The 24,482-nt window shown below is 44.9% G+C and overlaps 2 protein-coding genes across 2 annotated transcripts in view; both read left to right on the top strand.

Moving 5' to 3' along the window:
• The window catches only part of LOC143766444 (uncharacterized), a 427,135-nt gene that overhangs the window by 71,918 nt on the left and 330,735 nt on the right, over window positions 1–24,482 (top strand). The gene's annotated exons all lie outside the window — the stretch shown is intronic.
• Window positions 1,931–24,482, top strand: part of LOC143766429 (uncharacterized) — a 36,292-nt gene continuing 13,740 nt past the window's right edge. Inside the window, exons 1-10 of the mRNA XM_077254106.1 lie at window positions 1,931–2,062; window positions 10,738–10,887; window positions 11,017–11,196; window positions 11,270–11,393; window positions 11,477–11,574; window positions 14,138–14,287; window positions 14,417–14,596; window positions 14,680–14,803; window positions 14,885–14,982; window positions 17,040–17,130. Of these exons, the coding sequence (XP_077110221.1) occupies window positions 2,036–2,062; window positions 10,738–10,887; window positions 11,017–11,196; window positions 11,270–11,393; window positions 11,477–11,574; window positions 14,138–14,287; window positions 14,417–14,596; window positions 14,680–14,803; window positions 14,885–14,982; window positions 17,040–17,130 (1,222 nt within the window). The 5' untranslated portion in view covers window positions 1,931–2,035. The remainder of the gene's footprint in view (window positions 2,063–10,737; window positions 10,888–11,016; window positions 11,197–11,269; window positions 11,394–11,476; window positions 11,575–14,137; window positions 14,288–14,416; window positions 14,597–14,679; window positions 14,804–14,884; window positions 14,983–17,039; window positions 17,131–24,482) is intronic.

A 24,482-nucleotide genomic window follows, 5' to 3' on the forward strand; every position in this document is an offset into this window, starting at 1 on the left:
CAACTTCCTGAGTGCCAAGTATTTCTATTGCATGCTCCACCAATGTATTCACCGCTGTCTGCATCCTGAGGGATGCAGGCCTGGGAGGGCATAGTGCAGCCCGTGGACCACAGTTTTCAGGCCTAAGGCCGGGGTCACATTTGCGAGTGTGATGCGAGAAACTTGCGCGAGTCTCTTGCATCAATACCCGGCACTCAGGACCGGAGCGTGCGGGTGTATGTATTTCTATGCAGTCGCACACTCCGGTCCCCAGTTGCGCCAGCAGCACCGGGGGGTGAAGCTCGAGCTTGCAAATGTGAACCCGGCCTTGGGCTGGGCATACGTTGCGGATTGTATGCGTTTTTGCCAAGTTTTTTTCGCGGCATAAACACATACACAACACAACCCATTGAATTCAATGGGATTCCGCAATGCTGTGCTAATGCTGCATATTTTTCTGCGGCGGAATCGCATTCCGGAAAAATATGCAGCATGCTCATTCTTTGTGAGGAATCACGGCGATTCCATACACATACGAGTGCATTGATCTGCTTACTTCCCGCATGGGGCTATGCCCACCATACGCAAAGTAAGCGAATCATGTGCGGATGGTACCCGGGGTGGAGGAGAGGGGACTCTCCTCCAGGCCATGGGAATAAAAAATAGTTATATACTCACCTTCTGCTGGCCCCCGGATCCAGCCCAGGCCTTAGCGATGCTCCTGGCAGCTCCCGTTCCCAGTGATGCCTTGCACAATGACCTGTGATGACGTAGCGGTCCTGTGTGATGCTACGTCATCTGGGGTCATTGCCACGAGGCATCGCTGGGAACAGGAGCTGCCGGGAGCATCGCAAGGAGCAAGAAGGCTGCAGCGGCTGCCGGAAGGTGAGAATAGAACAATTTTTTATTTTAACATTATATCTTTTTACTATTGATCCTGCATAGGCAGCATCAATAGTAAAAAGTTGGTCACACTTGTCAAACACTATGTTTGACAAGTGTGACCAACCTGTCAGTCAGTTTTCCAAGCGATGCTACAGATCGCTTGGAAAATGTTAGCATTCTGCAAGCTAATTACGCTTGCAAAATGCTAGTGTTTAGCGGGAAAATGCGTGCGAATTCCGCATGCTTATTTCTCGCAGCAGGGAGTTGCGGAATTGCCACAGAAAGTTCTGCGGCAATTCCGAACGTGTGCATATAGCCTTAGACTGCACTTTGCCCAAGTCTAGTGTATGATATACTGTGACTACAGTCATGAGACGTCTACATCCAAGGCATACACTAATCTGTGCACTGATGTACTATACTATGTGCACATGCCTGCAGTGTTACATGCACGGATTATACCTGGACCTCACATTATAATGGATGGAATTATATATGATATATGGTGTCCTGGAGCCAGGCTCAGGAGCAGTCAGGATGACTGTATACTTGTGTCTGACCCTGACTGGGAGTTATTGCATCAGCTTGAACGGGTGATGCAGGAGCCGAAAACTCCACTGATAGTGACCTGAGCTGCATGAAAGGTCAAATGGGTGCAATAAATCATCACACTCACTGTGCCTCAGAGCGACTGCAGACACAAGAAGCAGGATCCGGCCGGGGCCTTGATCTCCTGACCCCTGCAGACCTCTTCTCTCAAACTGCTCTCCAGTCCTCCACGAGGAAGCAACCCGGCCAGCGCGCTGCTGAGGTGTGAGATCAGAAGACAGTGCACGGTCGGCCACACTGTGTGCAGAGTGGGTGTGTCTACAATTCAGGGATGGCCGGCCACTACAGGATAAAATACAACAGTGCCAAAAGCCATCTTCTAGGCAGCAGAAAGCCCGGCGGCCCGCATCTGCTGCTGAGGAGACAGGCCCGGGGGGCGCTTGCCCCTGTGCCACCTGGCCCAGCCCGCCCCTGAATGGCGGGAATGTCACTGACTGAGGAGAAGTTTCCATGTAGGGTCTGCACTGCGGATATCATTCCCTGAGGCCCCTGATCATGTGACCCCTGACTCCTCCCCTCCTGTGACCTCATCACAGGTCCTGTGCGCACAGAGCAGCCATATATGTGGAGTGCGGCTCTGCAGGTGGAGGTAGGTGCTGGAGATTCCCCATTACTGGGGGGGGGGTGCTTGATACACATTAACCCCTTCGGCACTGAGACTCTCTTGGGTTTTTGTTGTCACTTTATAAGAATCATAACGTTTTTGTTCTGTTTCCTGTAATAGATACATACGACCCAACTATGGAAGACAGGAAGTGAGGGAACTGATTGTTCTCCTAGTACAGGGCCCCTTTCTTGGCCCCACACCGTGTAATGCCCCCATTATGCCCCTGTAAGCAGGGTTCTGCCCCACAACCAGCTGCCTCGGGCACTTTACCATGAGCTGGTACCTCAGATTCTTCCCCGCACCCCTTTCCTTTTCTTGGTGCCAAATCTGTTCTGCCTTTGGGGCTCTGGCCTTTATAATATCAGTAACCTGTCATCAGGGTCTCCAGACCAGGTACCATCTAGACTCTTCCTTCCTGACACCCTCCCTCTTCCCATTGATGTCACGTGGTCCCGTCTGGACGGCAGATAGCAGTCTGTACAAATGCAGCACAGCCCTGAGGAGTCTTTTTTTATCACACTCCTTTTTACACCCCTTATGCAATATATATGATTACACTCACACAGTATAATGTTTCCACAGTAGTACTGGCATCTCTCACACAAAAGATCTTCCCACAGTATCTCCATCCCACCACACACAGTATAATGTTCCTACAGTACCTCCATCCCCCCACACAGTATAATCTTTTCTTAGTACCGCTATACCCCCACACAGTATAAATTTCCCATAGTACCATCATCCCACCACACACAGTATTTTGTTCCCACAATAGTGGCTTTCCACAGACACAGGACAATGTTTCTACAGGACTGGCATCCATCTCACACACAGTGTAATGTCCCCACAGTACTGCCATCCCCCCACTTTTTAATGTTCCCATAGTACTGCCCCCTACATGCACAATATGGTACCATCCACCTCACTGACTACCTCCGACCACCGACAATAAAATTCTCACTTAGCCTCATTCTTGCTGCAAATACTAATGAACCCAGGATCTATGAGATATTTACCATATGATAGTTGGATAGGCAGGTGTATCATCCAAAATGGTAGCTCACTCTGTTGCTATGATACCTATGAATTGACATGGCTCAGTGGGGTGTGGTATTCTCCTTCCCATCATCACAATTTCAGTGATATCCACATTCCCATGACAGTGATACCACTGAATAGATTAGTAAATCAGGGAGATGAAAGCTCCTGATCCACCATTGAACCTTCGCCTGTGAGTCTGAGACTCCGTGCACTGCAGGCACAATGACGTCACTACATCACACCTGTAGTATGGAGCCTCAGTACTCCCACCGCACAGACCAGAGCAGCGAACCTCAGGAACCAGGTTGGCTGAGTAGTGTGTGGGTTTTTTTTTTAAATATCAGGAATTGTGGGGGCATCATATAAGAGAAGAGCTGTTGGGACTCTCATACTGAATGTGTGGCTGGTAGGGGCCATTATACTGGGGTTGTGGTGGACTGTAAATGCCTCCATACTGAGTGGGATTTTTTATTTTGTGTAGCAGGTTGTGGTGGCCATAATTAGAGATGAGCGATTATGTTCGGAAAACGAACGCCAAACATAAATTCGGCGCAAATATGGTACTTTCGGATTCATGATCGGTAACACGAGCAGTTTTCTTAAGATCGGAAAAAGTCGGCACCATTCGGTAAAAGATATAATAAAAGCCGGCAATACATGTGCCGCGTTTAGTAAAATCACACTCACCAATGTGGGAGACTGGGGTTCAAATCCTGGCTCTGCCCTGTTGGACATAATATACCAGTAGTGGTCAATAGCACTATGGTGCTACGAGCAAAGAGAGTCATGCCGGCTCAGACGTGGCCTGGATTAACGAGGTCCACGCCAGATGTCGAGGAACCAGGATAAATCTGATGATAAATGGGCTACTGGACCAAACCATACATGGACAAGGCAAGAGAGAACCTACAAAACAGTTACCATGGCCAAGCGGAACCTAACCCCTTAAGCCTAACACATTGCACCAAAAAAGCAAAAACTTTCTCTTTAGTGAAAAAACATCTTGCTATATCGTTAAACCTTATCTAAAGTCTGCATTTCAACTAGAGATCTCAATAAAGAGTAAGAGGGTTTCTAAGGCTACGTTCACATTAGCCTTGCGTCAGGCGCAGCCGCGGCGATGCATGCGTCATGCTCCCCTATATTTAACATGGGGGGCGCATGGACATGCATTGCACTTGCATTTTGTGACGCATGCGTCACTGTGGTGCATTCGTCAGGGCGCAGAGGACGCTGCATGATACAGTTTTTTCTGCGCCAAAAACCATGCAAAAGTGGACGCATGCGTCACAAAACGCTGCGTTGTGCATGCGTTTTCATTTGCGTTGTGCGTTGCGTCGCCGACGCTGCACCGCACAACGCAAATGTGAACGTAGCCTTAGTGAAAAGATATACATTTTATTATACATGTTAACATATTAGATAGACAAAAATACAAAGGGCATTCATATATGAGAAGCAGCTAAAAATAATTGGTACCATAAAAAGTTGACACTTAGGGTAGAGAAAAACAATCGTGTCTCAATCAGCACTACAGCACAGTGGTATGGATTGATAATTAGATTTGCTGCACCGTATGGAACTAGTTAATAGGTCAGATTAGGGGTTAATACATTAGTTATACCTAGAGTAGTCATACGTTACAATGATAAGGGATGATAAGGGATCTAATTGCAGTATGAATATAATCTGCACCTTATGGCCGATTATATTCATAATTACTCCCCATCATGACCAAATGCAGTTGTTGAACCAGTCTGTCCACGGTATCAAGGGGAAGTAGATTTTAAATATAGAGTAATTTACCTTGAGACATGACGATCACCCTGTGCTGGAGCGCTGATGAGACACTGATGAGATACGCAAGGGCCTCGACGCGCGTTTCACTGCCTTCGTGACGACCTTTGGTCTATATGATTGCCGTCCTCCTGAATTGATATGGTGTTGTGTGTCAGGAGGGAGACATCAGTACTGAAGGTAAGCAAAGATATAATGGCAGTAAGAATTCGGATTCCAGGCAGGGAGCATAGTGGAGATAAAGAGCAGGAAGAGGTCATTAGCTCAGGTTTGCTGCACTATTGTGGCTTATAACAAAAGTTATGTACCGCCACATGGAACCGGAAAGTTCCTGACTCTGCACAATGCAGAAGACGCAGTCATAAAGTGTTGTGCCTGCTATCTGATGTATATACTTCTCATCAAGTTCTTAAGTAAAGGAAAGTCTATTTTTGAACTTTTGTATCCCTCATTCATCTCCATACCATCTGGTCTGGGCCTACAATGACAGCATGCAATCTGCAGAGTCGGGAGATATGACTCTGCCAAATATACAGTATATATTTACTAGCTGAACAGCCCGGCATTTCCCGGGCATAGTAACTAACTATGGTTAGTTCTAACAAATTATAGGGATTATCCTCCATCCCATAGTCCAGTGCCCATATACTATTATTATTATTATTATTATTATTATTATTATTATTATTATTATTTATATGGCTCCATTGATTCCATGGTGCTGTACATGAGAAGGGGTTACATACAAATTACAGATATCACTAAAGGTACCTTCACACTAAACGATATCGCTAGCGATCCGTGATGTTGCAGCGTCCTGGCTAGCGATATCGTTGAGTTTGACAGGCAGCGATCAGGATCCTGCTGTGATATCGCTGGTCGTTGGTTAACCCCTTAGTGACAGAGCCAATTTGGTACTTAATGACCGAGCCAATTTTTACAATTCTGACCAGTGTCACTTTAAGAGGTTATAACTCTGGAACGCTTTATCGGATCCCGCTGATTCTGAGATTGTTTTTTCGTGACATGTTGTACTTCAAGTTAGTGGTAACATTTCTTCGATATTACTTGCGATTATTTATGAAAAAAATGGAAATATGGTGAAAATTTTTAAAATTTTGCAATTTTCAAACTTTGTATTTTTATGCCCTTAAATCAGAGAGATATGTCACAAAAAATAGTTAATAAATAACATTTCTCACATGTCTACTTTACATCAGCATAATTTTGGAAACAATTTTTTTTTTTGTTAGGGAGTTATAAGGGTTAAAAGTTGACCAGCGATTTCTCATTTTTACAACACCATGTTTTTTTTAGGGACCACATCACCTTTGAAGTGATTTTGAGGGGTCTATATGATAGAAAATAACCAAGTGTGACACCATTCTAAAAACTGCACCCCTCAAGCTGCTCAAAACCACATTCAAGAAGTTTATTAACCCTTTACGTACTTCACAGGAACTAAAACAATGTAGAAGAAAAAAATGAACATTTAACTTTTTTTTGCAAACATTTTACTTCAGAACCGTTTTTTTAATTTTCACAAGTGTAAAAACAGAAATTTAACCACAAATTTTGTTGTGCAATTTTTCCTGAGTACGCCGATACCCCATATGTGGAGGTAAACCACTGTTTGGGCGCACCGCAGAGCATGGAAGTGAAGGAGCACCGTTTGACTGTTTCAATGCAGAATTGGCTGGAATTGAGATCGGACGCCATGTCGCGTTTGGAGAGCCCCTAATGTGCCTAAACAGTGGAAACCCCCCACAAGTGACACCATTTTGGAAACTAGACCCCCCAAGGAACTTATCTAGATGTGTGGTGAGCACTTTGAACCCCCAAGTGCTTCACAGAAGTTTATATCGTAGAGCCGTGAAAATAAAAAATCGCATTTGTTTTCACAAAAATGATTTTTTCGCCCACAAATTCTTATTTTCACAAGGGTAACAGGAGAAATTAGACCACAAAAGTTGTGCAATTTCTCCTGAGTACGTCGATACCCCATATGTGGAGGTAAACCACTGTTTGGGCGCACCGCAGAGCTTGGAAGTGAAGGAGCACCGTTTGACTTTTTCAATGCAGAATTGGCTGGAATTGAGATCGGATGCCATGTCGCGTTTGGAGAGCCCCTGATGTGCCTAAACAGTGGAAACCCCCCACAAGTGATACCATTTTGGAAACTAGACCCCTTAAGGAACTTACCAAGATGTGTGGTGAGCACTTTGAAGCCCCAAGTGCTTCACAGAAGTTTATAACGTAGAGCCGTGAAAATAAAAAATCTCATTTTTTCTACAAAAATGATCTTTTTGCCCCCAAATTTTTATTTTCACAAGGGTAACAGGAGAAATTAGACCACAAAAGTTGTTGTGCAATTTCTCCTGAGTACGTGGATACCCCATATATGGGGGTAAACCACTGTTTGGGCGCACCGCAGAGCTTGGAAGAGAAGGAGTGTCGTTTTACTTTTTCAATGTAGAATTGGCTGGAATTGAGATCGGACGCCATGTCACGTTTGGAGAGCCGCTGATGTGCCTAAACAGTGGAGACCCCCCACATATGACACCATTTTGGAAACTAGACCCCTTAAGGAACTTATCTAGATGTGTGGTGAGCACTTTAAACCCCCAGGTGCTTCACAGAAGTTTATAACGTAGAGCCGTGAAAATAAAAAAATCGCATTTTTTCTACAAAAATGATCTTTTTGCCTCCAAATTTTTATTTTACCAAGGGTAACAGGAGAAAATGGACCCCAGAAGTTGTTGTACAATTTGTCTTGAGTACGCCGACACCCCATATGTGGGGGTAAACCACTGTTTGGGCGCATGGCTGAGCTCGGAAGCAAAGGAGCGCCATTTGACTTTTCAATGCAAAATTGACTGGAATTGAGATCGGACGCCATGTCGCGTTTGGAGAGCCCCTGATGTGCCTAAACAGTAGAAACCCCCCAAAAGTGACCCCATTTTGGAAACTAGACCCCCCCACGGAACTTATCTAGATGTGTAGTGAGAACTTTGAATGCCCAAGTGCATCACAGAAGTTTATAATGCAGAGTCGTGAAAATAAAAAATATATATTTTTTAACAATAAAGATTTTTTAGCCCCCAAGTTTTTATTTTCACAAGGTTAACAAGAGAAATTGGACCCCAAAAGTTGTTGTCCAATTTGTCCTGAGTATGCTGGTACCCCATATGTGGGGGTAAACCACTGTTTGGGCGCACGGCAGAGCTCGGAAGGGAAGGAGCGCCATTTTGAAATGCAGGCTTTGATAGAATGGTCTGCGGGCGTTATGTTGCGTTTGCAGAGCCACTGATGTACCTAAACAGTAGAAACCCCCACAAGTGACCAAATTTTGGAAACTAGACCCCCTAAGGAACTTATCTAGATATGTGGTGAGAACTTTGAAAGCTCAAGTGCTTCACAGAAGTTTATAATGCAGAGTAGTGAAAATAAAAAAATATTTTTTTTCCCACAAAAAAGATTTTTAGCCCCCAAGTTTTTATTTTCACAAGGGTAACAGGAGAAATTGGACCCCAAAAGTTGTTGTCCAATTTATCCCGAGTACGAGTACGCTGATGCCCCATATGTGGGGGTAAACCACTGTTTGGGCGCACAGCAGAGCTCAGAAGGGAGGGAGCACCATTTGACTTTTTTTAGCGCAAAATTGGCTGTCGTGTTTGGAGACCCCCTGATGTACCTAAACAGTGGAAACCCCCAAATTATAACTCCAACCCTAACTCCAACACACCCCTAACCCTAATCTCAACCCGATCCATAATCCTAATCACAACCCTAATGATAATCACAACCCTAACCCCAAAACAGCCCTAATCTCAACCCTAACCATAACCCTAAATCCAACACACCCCTAACCCTAATCCCAACCCTAACCCTAATCCAAACCCTAATCCCAAACGTAACCCTAATCCCAACCCTAATCCCAAACGTAACACTAATCCCAACCCTAATCCAAACCCTAACCCTAATCCCAACTCTAACCCTAACTTTAGCCCCAACCCTAACCCTAACTTTAGCCCCAACCCTAACCATAACTTTAGCCCCCGTCGTCACAAAAAAAGTTCAATGTAACCTTTTTTTTGTACGTCGCGTCCGCCATTTCCGCGCATGCGTGGCCGTAACTCTGCCACCTCCTCCCCAGGACATAGACTGGGCAGCGGATGCGTTGAAAAACTGCATCCGCTGCCCACGTTGTGCACAATTTTCACAACGTGCGTCGGTACGTCGGGCCGACGCATTGCGACCGCCCCATACCGACGCAAGTGTGAAAGAAGCCTAAGGCTACTTTCACACTAGCGTCGTACTCGGCCCATCGCAGTGTGTCGGGCCGACGTACCGACGCTAGCGTTGTAAGCGCCGCACAACGGGTGCAGCGGATGCTGTTTTTTCAACGCATCCGCTGCCCCATTGTGAGGTACGGGGAGGCGGGGGCGGAGTTCCGGCCACGCATGCGCGGTCGGAAATGGCGGACACGTCGCACAAAAAAGTTACATGTAGCTTTTTTTGTGCCGACGGTCCGCCAAAGCACGACGCATCCGTCGCACGACGGATGCGACATGTGGCAATGCGTCGCTAATGCAAGCCAATGGAGAAAAAACGCATCCTGCAAGCACTTTTGCAGGATGCGTTTTTTCTCCAACGACGCATTGCGACGGAAGCCAAAAAACGCTAGTGTGAAAGTAGCCTAACCCTAGCCCTAACCCTAACCCTAAATTTAGCCCCAACCCTAACCCTAACTCTAACTCCAACCCTAACCCTTACCATTGTAAATGTAAAAAAAAAAACAAACACTGCATACTTACATTCCGGTGTCTGTCGCATCCCCCGGCGTCCGCTTCCCTGCACTGTGTCAGCGCCGGCCGGCCGTAAAGCAGAACACAGCGGTGACGTCACCGCTCTGCTTTACGGCCGGCGCTTACACAGTGCAGGGAAGGGGACGCGACAGACACCGGAATGTAAGTATGTAGTGGTTTTTTTTTTTTTTTTACATTTACAATGGTAACCAGGGTAAATATCGGGTTACTAAGCGCGGCCCTGCGCTTAGTAACCCGATGTTTACCCTGGTTACCCGGGGACTTCGGCATCGTTGGTCGCTGGAGAGCTGTCTGTGTGACAGCTCTCCAGCGACCACACAACGACGAAACAGCGACGCTGCAGCGATCGGCATCGTTGTCTATATCGCTGCAGCGTCGCTAAATGTGACGGTACCTTAAGGCTAGAAATTAACCCCATAAGTCATTGTACATGGAGACTTTGGGATCAGATAATTTCTGTCCGTGTTGATTGTGGAAACAAAAAAAGCTTTTCTAAAAGCATCAAACTTCTGTGTGTGAATCAGACCTGAGATCAAACGTGATAGAAGATTTCAGTGCGGGGAAGACGGGAAACCTTCATATAGACGGCCGGTGGTGATGGAGTCAGTGACGGACTCTGGACAAATATGTTTCTAGAGCCGTAGTAGAAGATGAAGATGTCGTCCTCATCATGAAGTAGTTATTTCTCCTGTCACGTGTAATGAATATCTCCTGCAGTATTGCTAATGCCGATTCCAGTGTCGGTAAATGAGGCGAGAATTAGCGTTATGGAAGATGAGTCTATGAGGAACGTATTCAGCTGCCGACTCCGAGGAGGAAACTGCTTGTTGTCTGTGGCCTAAATATAAAGGTTTTACTAGTAGATCTAAAGAATAAAACTAAATACTGTAAAATAATAAATCTCCTCATATGTTTCCCTTATTATCTCCAGTAATTGTATTATTACAGGATTCTTATGATGTTACATCGAATCATCATCTTCTCATTCAGGTCTCTACAATATCGGATCCTCTCAGTGAAGATCTTCTACAGAAGAAAATTTTCCTGATTTACCCATCAAAGATGGATATGGACAGAGACAAGATGGCAGAGAAAATATTACACCTCACCCTAGAGATCCTCTTCCGGCTTACTGGAGAGGTGAGAGATTCTGATGACGTCACATTACATCATTCTTATCTATGGCAATAACAGATGGACAGAACTGGAGAGGTGAGGACTCTGGAAATGTCTGTAGTGAGATTTATTATTGTGTCTCTCCATTACCAGGATTACACAGTGGTGAAGAAGACCCCTAGTGATCGCTGTCCCTACCCTGTGTTTGAGGGATGGGGAAGACTCCTGAGCCTAATCATGGGGCCTCCACCTCACCCCCTGATCCATGAGGACATCAATGACCAGAAGATCCTAGAACTCGCCTACAAGATGATTGAGCTGCTGACTGGAGAGGTGACACTGCTGGGACATTATACAGTAAAGCTCTGAAGGGATCGGGGGATGACGGTATCATTGTATGTGTCAGGTTCCCATAAGGTGTCAGGATGTCTCTGTCTATTTCTCCATGGAGGAGTGGGAGTATTTAGAAGGACACAGAGATCTGTACAAGAACATCATAATGGAGGTTCCCCAGCCCCTCACATCACCAGGTAATAGACAGGACTAAGTACATACAGCCTATAATTATCTATGTGTAAAGAATTAATTCAGTCCCTGTATGTGTTTCCTCCAGATCTATCCAGTAAGAGGACAACACCAGAGAGATGTCCCCGTCCTCTTCTTCCAGAGGACTGTAACCAAGAAGATCCCAATGCTCCTCAGGATCATCAGGTAGATGGAGAGAAGGTGTCATGAGATCTCCCCTATGATGTGTAGATGCTGGTGAAGGTCTTTTTTTATTATTATTATCATTATTATTATTTCTTTATATAGCAGCATTAATTCCATGGTCTGTACATGAGAAGGGGTTACGTCAAAATACAAATGACACTTAAGGTAGAAAAAAACAATCGTGTCTCAATCGGCACTATTGCACAGAGTGGTATGGATTGATAGTTAGATTGGCTGCACCGTATGGAACTAGTTAATAGGTCAGATTAGGGGTTAATACATTAGTTTTACCTAGAGTAGTCATACGTTACAATCATAAGGCATGATAAGGGATCTAATTGCAGTATGAATATAATCTGCACCTTATGGCAGATTATATTCATAATTACTCCCCATCATGACCAAATGCAGTTGTTGAACCAGTCTGTCCACGGTATCAAAGGGAAGTAGATTTTAAATATAGAGTAATTTACCTTGAGACATGACGATCACCCTGTGCTGGAGCGCTGATGAGATACTGATGAGACACGCAAGGGCCTCGACGCGCGTTTCACTGCCTTCGTGACGACCTTTGGTCTATATGATTGCAGTCCTCCTGAATTGATATGGTGTTGTGTGTCAGGAGGGAGACATCAGTTCTGAAGGTAAGCAAAGATATAATGGCAGTAAGAATTCGGATTCCAGGCAGGGAGCATAGTGGAGATAAAGAGCAGGAAGAGGTCATTAGCTCAGGTTTGCTGCACTATTGTGGCTTATAACAAAAGTTATGTACCGCCACATGGAACCGGAAAGTTCCTGACTCTGCACAATGCAGAAGACGCAGTCATAAAGTGTTGTGCCTGCTATCTGATGTCTATACTTCTCATCAAGTTCTTAAGTAAAGGAAAGTCTATTTTTGAACTTTTGTATCCCTCATTCATCTCCATACCATCTGGTCTGAGCCTACAATGACAGCATGCAATCTGCAGAGTCGGGAGATATGACTCTGCCAAATATACAGTATATATATATATACTAGCTGAAGAGCCCGGCATTTCCCGGGCATAGTAACTAACTATGGTTAGTTCTAACAAATTATAGGGATTATCCTCCATCCCATAGTCCAGTGCCCATATACTATTATTATTATTATTTATATGGCACCATTGATTCCATGGTGCTGTACATGAGAAGGGGTTACATACAAATTACAGATATCACTTACAGTAAACTAACAATCACAGACTGATACAGAGGGGCGAGGACCCAGCCCTTGCCGGCTTACATTCTACAGGATTATGGGGAAGGAGACAGTAGGTTGGGGGGTTGCCTCAGCTTCGGTGTTGGTGAGGCAATAGCTCCGGTAGTGGTGAGCAGGCAACCGGGTCAGTGCAGGCTGTAGGCTTTCCTGAAGAGGTGGGTTTTCAGGTGCCGTCTGAAGGATCCGAATGTGGTTGATAGTCGGACGTGATGGGGCAAAGAATTCCAGAGGATGGGGGATATTCGGGAGAAGTCTTGGAGGCTGCTGGGTGAGGAGCGAATAAGTGTGGAGGAGAGAAGGAGGTCTTGGGAGGACCGGAGATTACGTGAGGGAAGATATCGGGAGATTAGTTCAGAGATGTATGGAGGATACAGGTTATAGATGGCCTTGTAGGTCAGTATTAGTAATTTGAACTGGATACACTGAGGGAATGGGAACCAGTGAAGAGATTTGCAGAAAGGAGAAGCAGAGGAGTAGTGAGGAGAGAGATGAATTAGTCAGGCAGCAGAGTTAAGGATGGACTGGAGAGGAGCAAGGGTGTTAGCAGGGAGGGCACAGAAAAGGATGTTGCAGTAGACGAAGCGGGAGATCATCACATCCTGCATCCCATATTCCAGTGCCCATATACCCAGCATACATATCCTCCATCCCATAGCCCAGTGCCCATATACCTATCAAACATCCTCCATCCCATAGTCCCATGCCCATATACCCATCACACATCCTCCATCCCATAGTCCAGTGCACATATACCTATCACACATATCCTCCAGCCCATAGTCCCGTGCCCATATACCCATCACACATCCTCCATCCCATAGTCCCGTGCCCATATACCTATCATACATATCCTCCATCCCATAGTCCTGTGTCCATATACCCATCATACATCCTCCATTCCATGGTCCCGTGCCCATATACCCAGCATACATATCCTCCATCCCATAGCCCAGTGCCCATATACCCATCAAACATCCTCCATCCTATAGTCGCATGCCCATATACCCATCACACATCCTCCATCCTATAGTCCCATGCCCATATACCCATCACACATCCTTCATCCCATAGTCCAGTGCCCATATACCCATCACACATATCCTCCATCCCATAGTCCCGTGCCCATATACCTATCATACATATCCTCCATCCCATAGTCCCGTGTCCATATACCCATCATACATATCCTCCATCCCATAGTCCAGTGCCATATACCCATCATACACATCATTCCATAGTCCAGTGCCCATATACCCATCACACATCCTCCATTCCATAGTCCAGTGCCCATATACCCATTATAATCATCATCTTCTCATTCAGGTCTCTACAATATCAGATCCTCTCAGTGAAGATCTTCTACAGAAGAAAATTTTCCTGATTTACCCATCAAAGATGGATATGGACAGAGACAAGATGGCAGAGAAAATATTACACCTCACCGTAGAGATCCTCTTCCGGCTTACTGGAGAGGTGAGAGACTCTGATGATGTCACATTACATCATTCTTATCTATGGGAATAACAGATGGACAGAACTGGAGAGGTGAGGACTCTGGAAATGTCTGTAGTGAGATTTATTAATGTGTCTCTCCATAACCAGGATTACACAGTAGTGAAGAAGACCTCTAGTGAGCGCTGTCAGGACCCTGTGTTTGAGGGATGGGGAAGACTCCTGAGCCCAATCACAGGGCCTCCACCTCACCCCCTGATCCATGAGGACATTAATGACCAGAAGATCCTAGAACTCGCCTACAAGATGATTGAGCTGCTGACTGGAGAGGTGACACTGCTGGGAATGCTGGGACATTATACAGTAATGCTATGAAGGGATCGGGGGGATGACGGTATCATTGTATGTGTCAGGTTCCTATAAGGTGTCAGGATGTCGCCGTCTATTTCTCCATGGAGGAGTGGGTGTATTTAGAAGGACACAGAGATCTGTACAAGAACGTCATAATGGAGGTTCCCCAGCCCCTCACATCTCCAGGTAATAGACAGGACTAAATACACGGCCTATAATTATCTGTATGTAAAGAATGAATTCAGTCCCTGTATGTGTTTCCTCCAGATCTATCCAGTAAGAGGACAACACCAGAGAGATGTCCCCGTCCTCTTCTTCCAGAGGACTGTAAACAAGAAGATCCCAATGCTCCTCAGGATCATCAGGTAGATGGAGAGAAGGTGTCATGAGATCTCCCCTATGATGTGTAGATGCTGGTGAAGGTCTTTTTTTATTATTATTATTATTATTATTATTATTATTATTATTATCATTATTATTATTTATTTATATAGCAGCATTAATTCCATGGTCTGTACATGAGAAGGGGTTACGTCAAAATACAAATATCACTTACAGTAAACAAACTAACAATCACAGACTGGTACAGAGGGGAGAGGACCCTGCCCTTGTGGGTTTACATTCTACAGGATTATGGGGAAGGAGACAGTAGGTCGAGGGTTGCAGTTGGTCCAATGGTGTTGGTGGCCATGTGGTCATTACAGGTTGTAAGCTTCTTTGAAGAGGCAGGTTTTCAGGTTTCTTTTGAAGGATCCAAATGTGGTGGATAACCGGCCATGTTGGGGCACAGAATTCCAGAGGATGTGGGATATTCGGGAGAAGTCTTGGAGGCGATTGGGTGGGGAGCGAATAAGCATGGAGGAGAGAAGGAGGTCTTGGGAGGACCGGAGATTATGTGAGGGGATATATTGAGAGATTAGTTTGGAAATATACGGAGGAGAAAGGTTATGGATGGCTTTGTAGGTCAGTGTTAGAAGTTTAAACTGGATACGCTGGTAAATTGGGAGCCAGTAAAGGGATTTGCAAAGAGGGGAAGCAGGAGTGTAGCGAGGAGAGAGATTAATTAGTCGGTAGCAGAGTTAAAGACGGACTGGAGGGGTGCGAGAGTGTTAGCAGGGAGGCCACAGAGGAGGATGTTGCAGTAGTCGAGGTGGGAGATGATTAGGGCATGCACAAGCGTTTTGGTAGAGTGAGGGTTGAGGAAAGGACGGATTTTGGAAATATTTTTCAGCTGGAGGTGACGGGGGTGGCGAGAGCTTGGATGTGCGGTTTGAAGGACAGGGCATGGGTTACTCCGAGGTAGCGGATTTTCGGGACGGGAAAGTGTGATTTCATTTATTTTGATAGATCAGTAAGGGAAGATATGTGAGATGGAGGGAAGATAATTAGTTCAGATTTGTCCACATTGAGCTTGAGGAAGCGAGAGGAGAAGGAAGAGGATATAGCTGATTGACACTCCGAGATTCTGGAGAGCAGAGAGGTGACATCTGGGCCAGAGAGGTAGATCTGAGTGTCATCAGCATAAAGGTGGTATTGGAAGCCATGGGACTTTGAGTTGTCCCATGCCGAGTGTATAGATTGAGAAGAGTAAGAGCCCTAGGACAGAGCCTTAAGGGACACCAACAGAGAGGGGGCGAGATGAACAGGTAGTATGGGAGTAGGAAACGCTGAATGCGGTTGGTAAGGGATGAGGAGATCCAAGATAGGGCAAGGTCTTTGACACCAAAGGAAGAGAGGATCTGTAGTAGGAGGCAGTGGTCAACTGTGTCGAAGGCAGAGGACAGGTCTAGAAGGAGGAGTATAGAGAATTGTCTGTTAGCTTTGGCTGTAAGTAAGTCGTTAGTAACGTTGGTCAGGGCAGTCTCAGTGGAATGGTGGGGACAGAAGCCAGATTGTAGGTAGTCGAAGAGAGAGTTAGATGCAAAGTGAGAGGAAAGTTCAGCATGGACGTGCTGCTCAAGGAGTTTGGAGGCAAATGGGAGTAAAGATATGGGGCGATAGCTGGACATAGCTTTTGGGTCACGGGAAGGCTTTTTGAGGATAGGTGTGATTGTGGCATGTTTGAAAGCAGAAGGGAAGGTGCCAGAAGTTAGTGCTAGGTTGAAGAGGTGGGTTAGGGATGGGATTAGAGTAGTGGTGAGGTTGGGGAGGAGGTGAGATGGGATGGGGTCAATGGCACAAGTGGTGAGGTGTGATTTGGAGAGCAGATGAGCAAGCTCCCTTTCAATGATTTTGTTGAGGGAAGTTATGGGGTTAGGGCATTGGTCTGGTATACAAAGAGGTCTTGTGCTCAGTTTTGTTTTATCCACCAGTATTATATGTTTTATACTTGTGTAATCAGAACGGTGGACATGGCAGGATTAGAGCTGATCATAGATGTGACTTCCCCATCTGTCGATGACTTTTATAATATGTGTTTCAGGGTGAAGATCTGACCCATAGTAATACTACAGAGACATATGTGAGGGGTGATGAGTGGTGTAAAGAGGAGATTCCTACATATGACTACCCAGGTGAGTAGTAACCACTAAATGCAGAGAAGTCACAGATTCTTCTCAGTCACCGGCTGTGGCTGCTTTATCGGTGGTGTAGTCCGGCCGTATTACCATGATCACCATTTTACCTCTAGACCACAACAGTCTCCTCCACCCAAAACTGTTCACATAACTTTGGGCATTGAAAGCCCTTTTCTATAGAACTTACAACCTGTTAGATCCACCTACCCCCTGGGTTTAGGAAACGCTGTTACCTGCCCAGATCTGTAAACTATAAAGCCAAATGACAGCGTACGTAGAATGTGCTGACGAGATAGAAAAACATTATGATGGGCCTGTAAGAGAATGCGGAGGGTAATGATGCTGTTGGCTTCCTAGAACCCTGATATCTTATCGGATGAATCTCCCTTTTCTCCCTTCTGTGCTGCTGAATGTGCTCATATGGTCCCTACAAGACCAGGTCCAGCCTTTCTGGCCAAACTTCCCTTTTATGATCAACAACATTAAATGTGCAGTGAGGCCAAGTGTGAATTTCTGTACAATAACAGAGTTTCCCTTTATCCTGACTTTTCAATTTGTATTAAAACCGACTAACTTCAATGAGGATTGTGATAATCTACATAAAACACATCACACCTGTGCCACGATATATCTCTGTGCTGTGCGTGGCTGATGGCTGTAATATACATTTATTCCGGCCTGCAGGAGATGTGTTGGCTCGAGCCCTGGTTTCAAGGGTTCACTCCACCTCATAAATTACATTGTTTTTGATCCAAAGAAATTCAGATTACTGCACAATCTCTCCTGAAATGGGGAGCAATATTATTTTCTCTAATCTTCTGGTCAAGATTCATAGTAGCTTCAATGGTCCACCATAAATGAGTGCAACTCTGGTTTACTGTTGTTTAATCTGTATTTGTAGTTTTCAGTTAATGATATTTTCCTGCCCTGTGGCGGGGCTTTATGTGGTGCTCTGGGGCGGGGCTGTGGGCGGGGCTTTATGTGGTGCTCTGAGTACATATGCATTTGTATTGGCCTATGATAGGTCGCTGATCCATCACTGACCTGCCCCCCCATTTTACATAATACATATAATAGCATTGATAATTATTGCTGATATTGCCTATAATATTGTGGCTATTGGGAGGCTTAGAAAAAAAATTACATCCAGCAAAATGACACCAGCGGCGCCTGTCCAGTAGCATCTATCTCTTACTTATAGATGTTACTGGTCAGGCGCTGTTGGTGTCATTTTGCTGGATGTAATTTTTTTTCTAATCCTCCCAATAGCCACAATATTATATGCATTATCAACAATAATATCAATGTTATTATGTATTATGTAAAAATGGGGGCAGGTCAGTGAGCGATCAGCTACCTGTCATAAGCCACTACAGATGAATATGTAATCAGAGCACCACATAAAGCCCCGCCCACAGGCCACCCAAACCCCCCACAGCCCCGCCCCAGAGCACGAGAATCTCATTAACTGAAAACTACAAATACAGATTAAACAACAACCACAAGACGGATTTCATCACCAGGTATCAGTGTAATCAGTATAACGGCACCGACCTGTCAGTGTCTGTAGGTTAGGCCTCTTTCACACTTCCGTTTTTTACAATCAGTCACGATCCGTCAAAATGTTGAAAAGATGGATCATGTGCCGATTGTAAAAAACGGATGCACTGGAGCTGTTTTTTTGACGGTTCCAGTGAATCCTCGAAGGCTATGTGCACGTTGTGTATGCATCTTCGCCACGGTTTTTCGCTGCGAATACTCAAACACAACACAACCCATGATAAAAATAATTTAAAAAAATTAAAAATCGTGATATTCCTACCTTCGCACCGCCCCCCCGATGCTCGCGATGCTTCGTTCCCAGAGATGCATTGCGAGACAATGACCTGTGATGACGTAGCGTCTCGCGAGACCGCTACGTCATAGGGTCATTTCGCAATATATTACTGGGAACGTGAGCATCGGGAAGCCTGCAGGGGCTGCCGGGACGCTGGCAGCATTGCGAGCATCGGAGGGACTGCGGGAGCCACCGGATGGTAAGAATAACAAGATTTTTTTCTTTTTATTATTATTTTTAACATTATATCTTTTTACTATTGACGCTGCATAGGCCGCATCAATAGTAAAAAGAGAGAGAGCTAGAATTTGCCTGACGGGAAATTCTTCCGCGCATGCTCAGTTTCAAAAGACGGCATCCGTCGCTGGATTCCTGCTATTCACAGTCAGCGACTGATCCTGTGTCCATAGGCTTCCATTATAGCCAACGACGGACAAAGCAGGATCCGGTGCTGAGCGATTTTTTTCCTACGTACAGAAAAAACGTTCCTCTGTGCCTTGTCTCCGACCGACAGCAACTTTACGACGGATCCAGTGCACGGCGGATGAAACGTGTGGCCATCTGTCACAATCCGACGCTAATACAAGTCTATGAGAAAAAAACGGATCCAGCAGCACCATTTGTGACAGAAAAAGAAAGACGAAAGTGTGAAAGAGGCCTAACTGCACAATCCTGCTGACAGGTTCCCTTTAAGACATCTGCGTTCTGCACTATTATACACCGTTCTCTTTAAATGTGTAATATTTCTTCTAGAAACTCATCTGACAGAAAATATTGGAGCTTACGATAGTTTAGATTGTGAAGTCACCGAGCCCCGTGCTCTAATTACCCCAGAGAGGTTTCACCACTAGTTACTCATTTATTACTGATGGAGACTGTTCAGTTTGAGCATTTCAGTAGATGTTATTGTCTATAGTCACAGTTATTGATTACAGTAGTGTCCAAAATACTCTGACTTATCCTCTTCCCGCAGCCAGTTTTGTGTTCTTAATCAGGCCCCATTTTTACAATCTGACGTGTGTCACTTTCTGTGGGGATAACTTTGGAATTATCCACAAAGGATGATGGAAAACAAATGGATCTTACAAATTATTTTCCAACTTCTCACAATACCCTACATGCAATTGTACACTACTCTCTGGGCACATGGCAGCGTTCAGAAGGGAAGGAGCGCCATTTAGCTGTTTGAATGCAGATCTAGCTGGAATAGTTTGCAGACACAATGTATTGGGAGCACTGTTCGTGGTCAACTGGCAGCTCAAAAGATCTCCACCATGAACATGCTTGGCACTATCTTCTCTGCTTTCTATATCCCAAGGATTGCCTTGCTCATCGCCCTTTAACACCATTACATGGATCTGGATTTACACTGGGACCCCTAGGCTTGGACCATGGTGTTACCTGCTATTCTGTGGTATTGGATGGCAAAAAGAATAGGTAGCTGGGTCAGAACCAGAAGGACAGAATACAGAATCAGAAGACAAGAGTACACTGTGTGCAGAATTATTAGGCAAGTTGTATTTTAGAAGATTATTTTTATTATTGATAAACAACTATGTTCTCAATCAACCCAAAAGACTCATAAATATCAAAGCTTAATATTTTTGGAAGTTGGAGTGTTTTTTTTTTTAGATTTGGCTATCTTAGGAGGATATCTGTTTGTGCAGGTAACTATTACTGTGCAGATTTATTAGGCAACTTAATAAAAAACAAATATATTCCAATCTCCGTTGTTTATTTTCACCAGGTAAACCAATATAACTGCACAAAATTTAGAAATAAACATTTCTGACATGCAAAAACAACCCCCCAAAAAAATTAGTGACCAATATAGCCACCTTTCTTTATGATGACACTCAACAACCTTCCATCCATAGATTGTCAGTTGCTTGATCTGTTTACGACCAACATTGCGTACAGCAGCCACCACAGCCTCCCAGACACTGTTCAGAGAGGTGTACAGTTTTCCCTCCCTGTAGATCTCACATTTTATGAGGGACCACAGGTTCTCTATGGGGTTCAGATCAGGTGATCAAGGGGGCCATGTCATTATTTTTTCTTCTTTGAGACCTTTACTGGCCAGACACGCTGTGGAGTAGTTGGAGGCATGTGATGGAGCATTGTCCTGCATGAAAATCATGTTTTTCTTGAGCGATACTGACTTCTTCCTGTACCACTACTTGAAGAAGTTGTCTTCCAGAAACTGGCAGTAGGTCTGGGAGTTGAGCTTCACTGCTTCCTCAACCCGAAAAGGTCCCACAAGTTCGTCTTTGATGATACCGGCCCATACCAGTACCCCACCTCCACCTTGCTGGCGTCTGAGTCTGAGTATAGCTCTCTGCCCTTTACTGAACCAACCTCTGGCCCATCCATCTGGCCCATCAAGAGTCACTCTCATTTCATCAGTCCATAAAACCTTTGAAAAGTCAGTCTTAAGATATTTCTTGGCCCAGTCTTGATGTTTTATCTTATGTTTCTTGTTCAGACGTGGTCGTTTTCCAGCCTTCCTTACCTTTGCAACGTCCCTGAGTATCGCACACCTTGTACTTTTTGTTACTCCAGTAACGTTGCAGCTCTGAAATATGGCAAAACTGGTGGCAAATGACATCTTTGCAGCTTCACGCTTGAATTTCCTCAATTCATGGGCTGTTATTTTGCACCTTTTTTGGCCAACACGCATCTTGCGACCCTGTTGGCTATTTGCATGAAACGCTTGATTGTTCGGTGATCACGCTTCAAAAGTTTGGCAATTTCAAGACTGCTGCATCCCTCTGCAAGACATCTCACAATTTTGGACTTTTCAGAGCCCGTCAAATCTCTCTTCTGACCCATTTTGCCAAAGGAAAGGAAGTTACCTAATAATTAATCACACCTTATATAGGGTCTTGATGTCATTAGACAACACCCCTCCTCATTACAGAGATGCACATCACCTGATTTACTTAATTTGTAGTTGGCTCTCAAGCCTGAACAGCTTGGAGTAGGACAACATGTAGAAAAAGTATCATGTGATCAAAATACAACTTGCCTAATAATTTTGCACACAGTGAAGTCAGTAAACAGGCCACGGTCACAACAGGAAACAAATACACAAGCCACAAGCTGAGCACAGAGGACTGAACCAGGGGAGAAGAACGCTGTTTCTGGAAGATTCCTTCCATGTGCTTTGAGCTTTAGTAGGGTGTGGTACTTTCCAATTGGCTGAAGTAGGGAGCAGATTACTCCAGCTGGACAGCAAGAACAGATCCCAGATGAGATTGGAAACACCATATGTAGAAGTCCTAATATGACTAAATGACAGAAAACCAGAAGAGTAATCCCCATAAATTGATTGCATTTTATAAATTAATTCACAGAGGGTTATAATCTATACATATGTGGTAAAAATTGTTGGTATCCCTTGTTTAATGACAGAAAAACCCACAATGGTGACAGGAATAACTTGAATCTGACAAAAGTAATAAGAAATAAAATCTATGAAAATGAACAAATGAAAGTCAGATATTGCTTTTCAACCATGCTTCCACAGAATTTTTCAAAAAATAAAACTCATGAAATAGGCCTGGACAGAAATGATGGTACCCCTGAAAATAATGTGACAAAAGGCACATGTTAAATCGCAGTGTGTCCAGTAACTAGCATAACAGGTGTCTACTATCTTGGAATCAGTGATTGGGCCTGTATATAGGGCTACAGGTACTCACTGTGCCGTTTGGTGACATGTTGTCTATCACACTCAACATGGACCAGAGGAAGCAAAGGCAAGAGTTGTCTCAGGAGATTAGAAAGAAAATTATAGACAAACATGTTAAAGGTAAAAGTTATAAGACCATCTCCAAGCAACTTGTTGTTCCTGTGACTGCAGTGGCACATACTATTCAGAAATGTAAGATCCATGGGACTGTAGCCAATCTCCCTGGACGTGGCCACAGGAGTAAACTGATGACAAATCAAAGAGACAGATAAATGACAAATCAAAGAGACAGATAACAAATGGTAACAAAAGAGCCCAGAAAAACTTCTAAACAGATTAAAGGTGAATTTCAAGCTCAAGGAACATCATTGTCAGATTGCTCCAAGCGTCGTTGTATGAGCCAAAGTGGACTTCATGGGAGACGACCAAGGAAGACATTGTTTAAAAAAAAATCATAACAAAAGCCAGACTGGAATTTGCCAAGCTACATGTTGACAAGCCACAAAGCTTCTGGGAGAATGTCCTATGGACAGATGAGACCAAAATGGAACTTTTTGGCAAGGCACATCAGCTCTATGTTCACAGAGGGAAAAATGAAGCATATCAAGAAAAGAACACTGTCCCTACTGTGAAACATGGAGGAGGCTCTGTTTTGTTCTGGGGCTGCTTTGCTGCATCTAGTACAGCGTGTCTAGAATCTGTGCAGGGTACAATGAAATCTCAAGACTATCAAGGGATTCTAGAGAGAAATGTGGTGCCTAGTGTCAGAAAGCTTGGTCTCAGTCACAGGTCATGGGTCTTCCAACAGGATAATGACCCAAAGCACACAGCTAAAATCACCCAAGAACGGCTAAGAGGAAAACATTGGACTATTCTGAAGTGGCCTTCTTTGAGCCCTGACCTAAATCCTAGTGAGCATCTATGAAAAGAGCTGAAACATGCTGTCTGGAAAAGGCAACCTCCAAACACGAGACAACTGTAGTAGTTTGCTCTTGAGGATTGGGCCAAAATACCTGTCGAGAGGTGCAGAAGTCTCATTGACAGTTACAAGAATCATTTGATTGCTTCAAAAGGTTGTGCAGCAAAATATTAACCCTTTCGTTCTCGATCCTGTTTTTGCCTTAATGACCGGGCCAAATTTTTCAATTCTGACCAGTGTCACTTTGAGGTCTTAATGGATCGCCCCCAGGTTAGGGCAATGGGGTACTCGGCATCGGGTCCTTCGGTTTGGGGGATGTCACGGTGGCTGACCCGGTCCGTGGCCCTAGGGGAACGTCCGTTTGGATAGATAGGGAAAGGTCTTTAAAGGGATAGTGTTCGTGACGCCACCTGTGGTATTCGGTAAGGGTGACCGACGCTGCTTAGGGGTCCGCTGGGGTGATGTAATGGCAGCTAGATGGTATACCTTCCCACAGGTGAAGTGTATCCCCAGGGCTTCCCAGAAGAGTAGATGGTGATGGTGGATAATGTAAGGCGCAGAGAATAACGAGGACACAAGGTTGCAGTCTCTTTACCTTTACTGGAGGCTTCAGCATCCACAGTCCAGGGTACAGACCACAGGGTAGGCAGAGTCCGGCCGGTCCGAAGGCAAATCCAGAGTCCCTTTATCCAGGTGGAAATCAGTAGCCTTTCTACTAGCGCCTGTGTGTTGTAGTACCTCCCTGCTGAGCTTCCCGGTAAGGTCCTCACAACTCTTGTAGATGTTCTAGATGTTATTTCTTCCTCTCTGTCCACCAGATGGTGTGGATAGGACAAGCCCGTATGACTGATGGCCTGAGGCTTGTTTATAGGGACCCTAGAGACGCCCCGACCCCCACA

This window comes from Ranitomeya variabilis, chromosome 4 (genome assembly GCF_051348905.1).
Source record: "Ranitomeya variabilis isolate aRanVar5 chromosome 4, aRanVar5.hap1, whole genome shotgun sequence".
NCBI lineage: Eukaryota > Metazoa > Chordata > Amphibia > Anura > Dendrobatidae > Ranitomeya > Ranitomeya variabilis.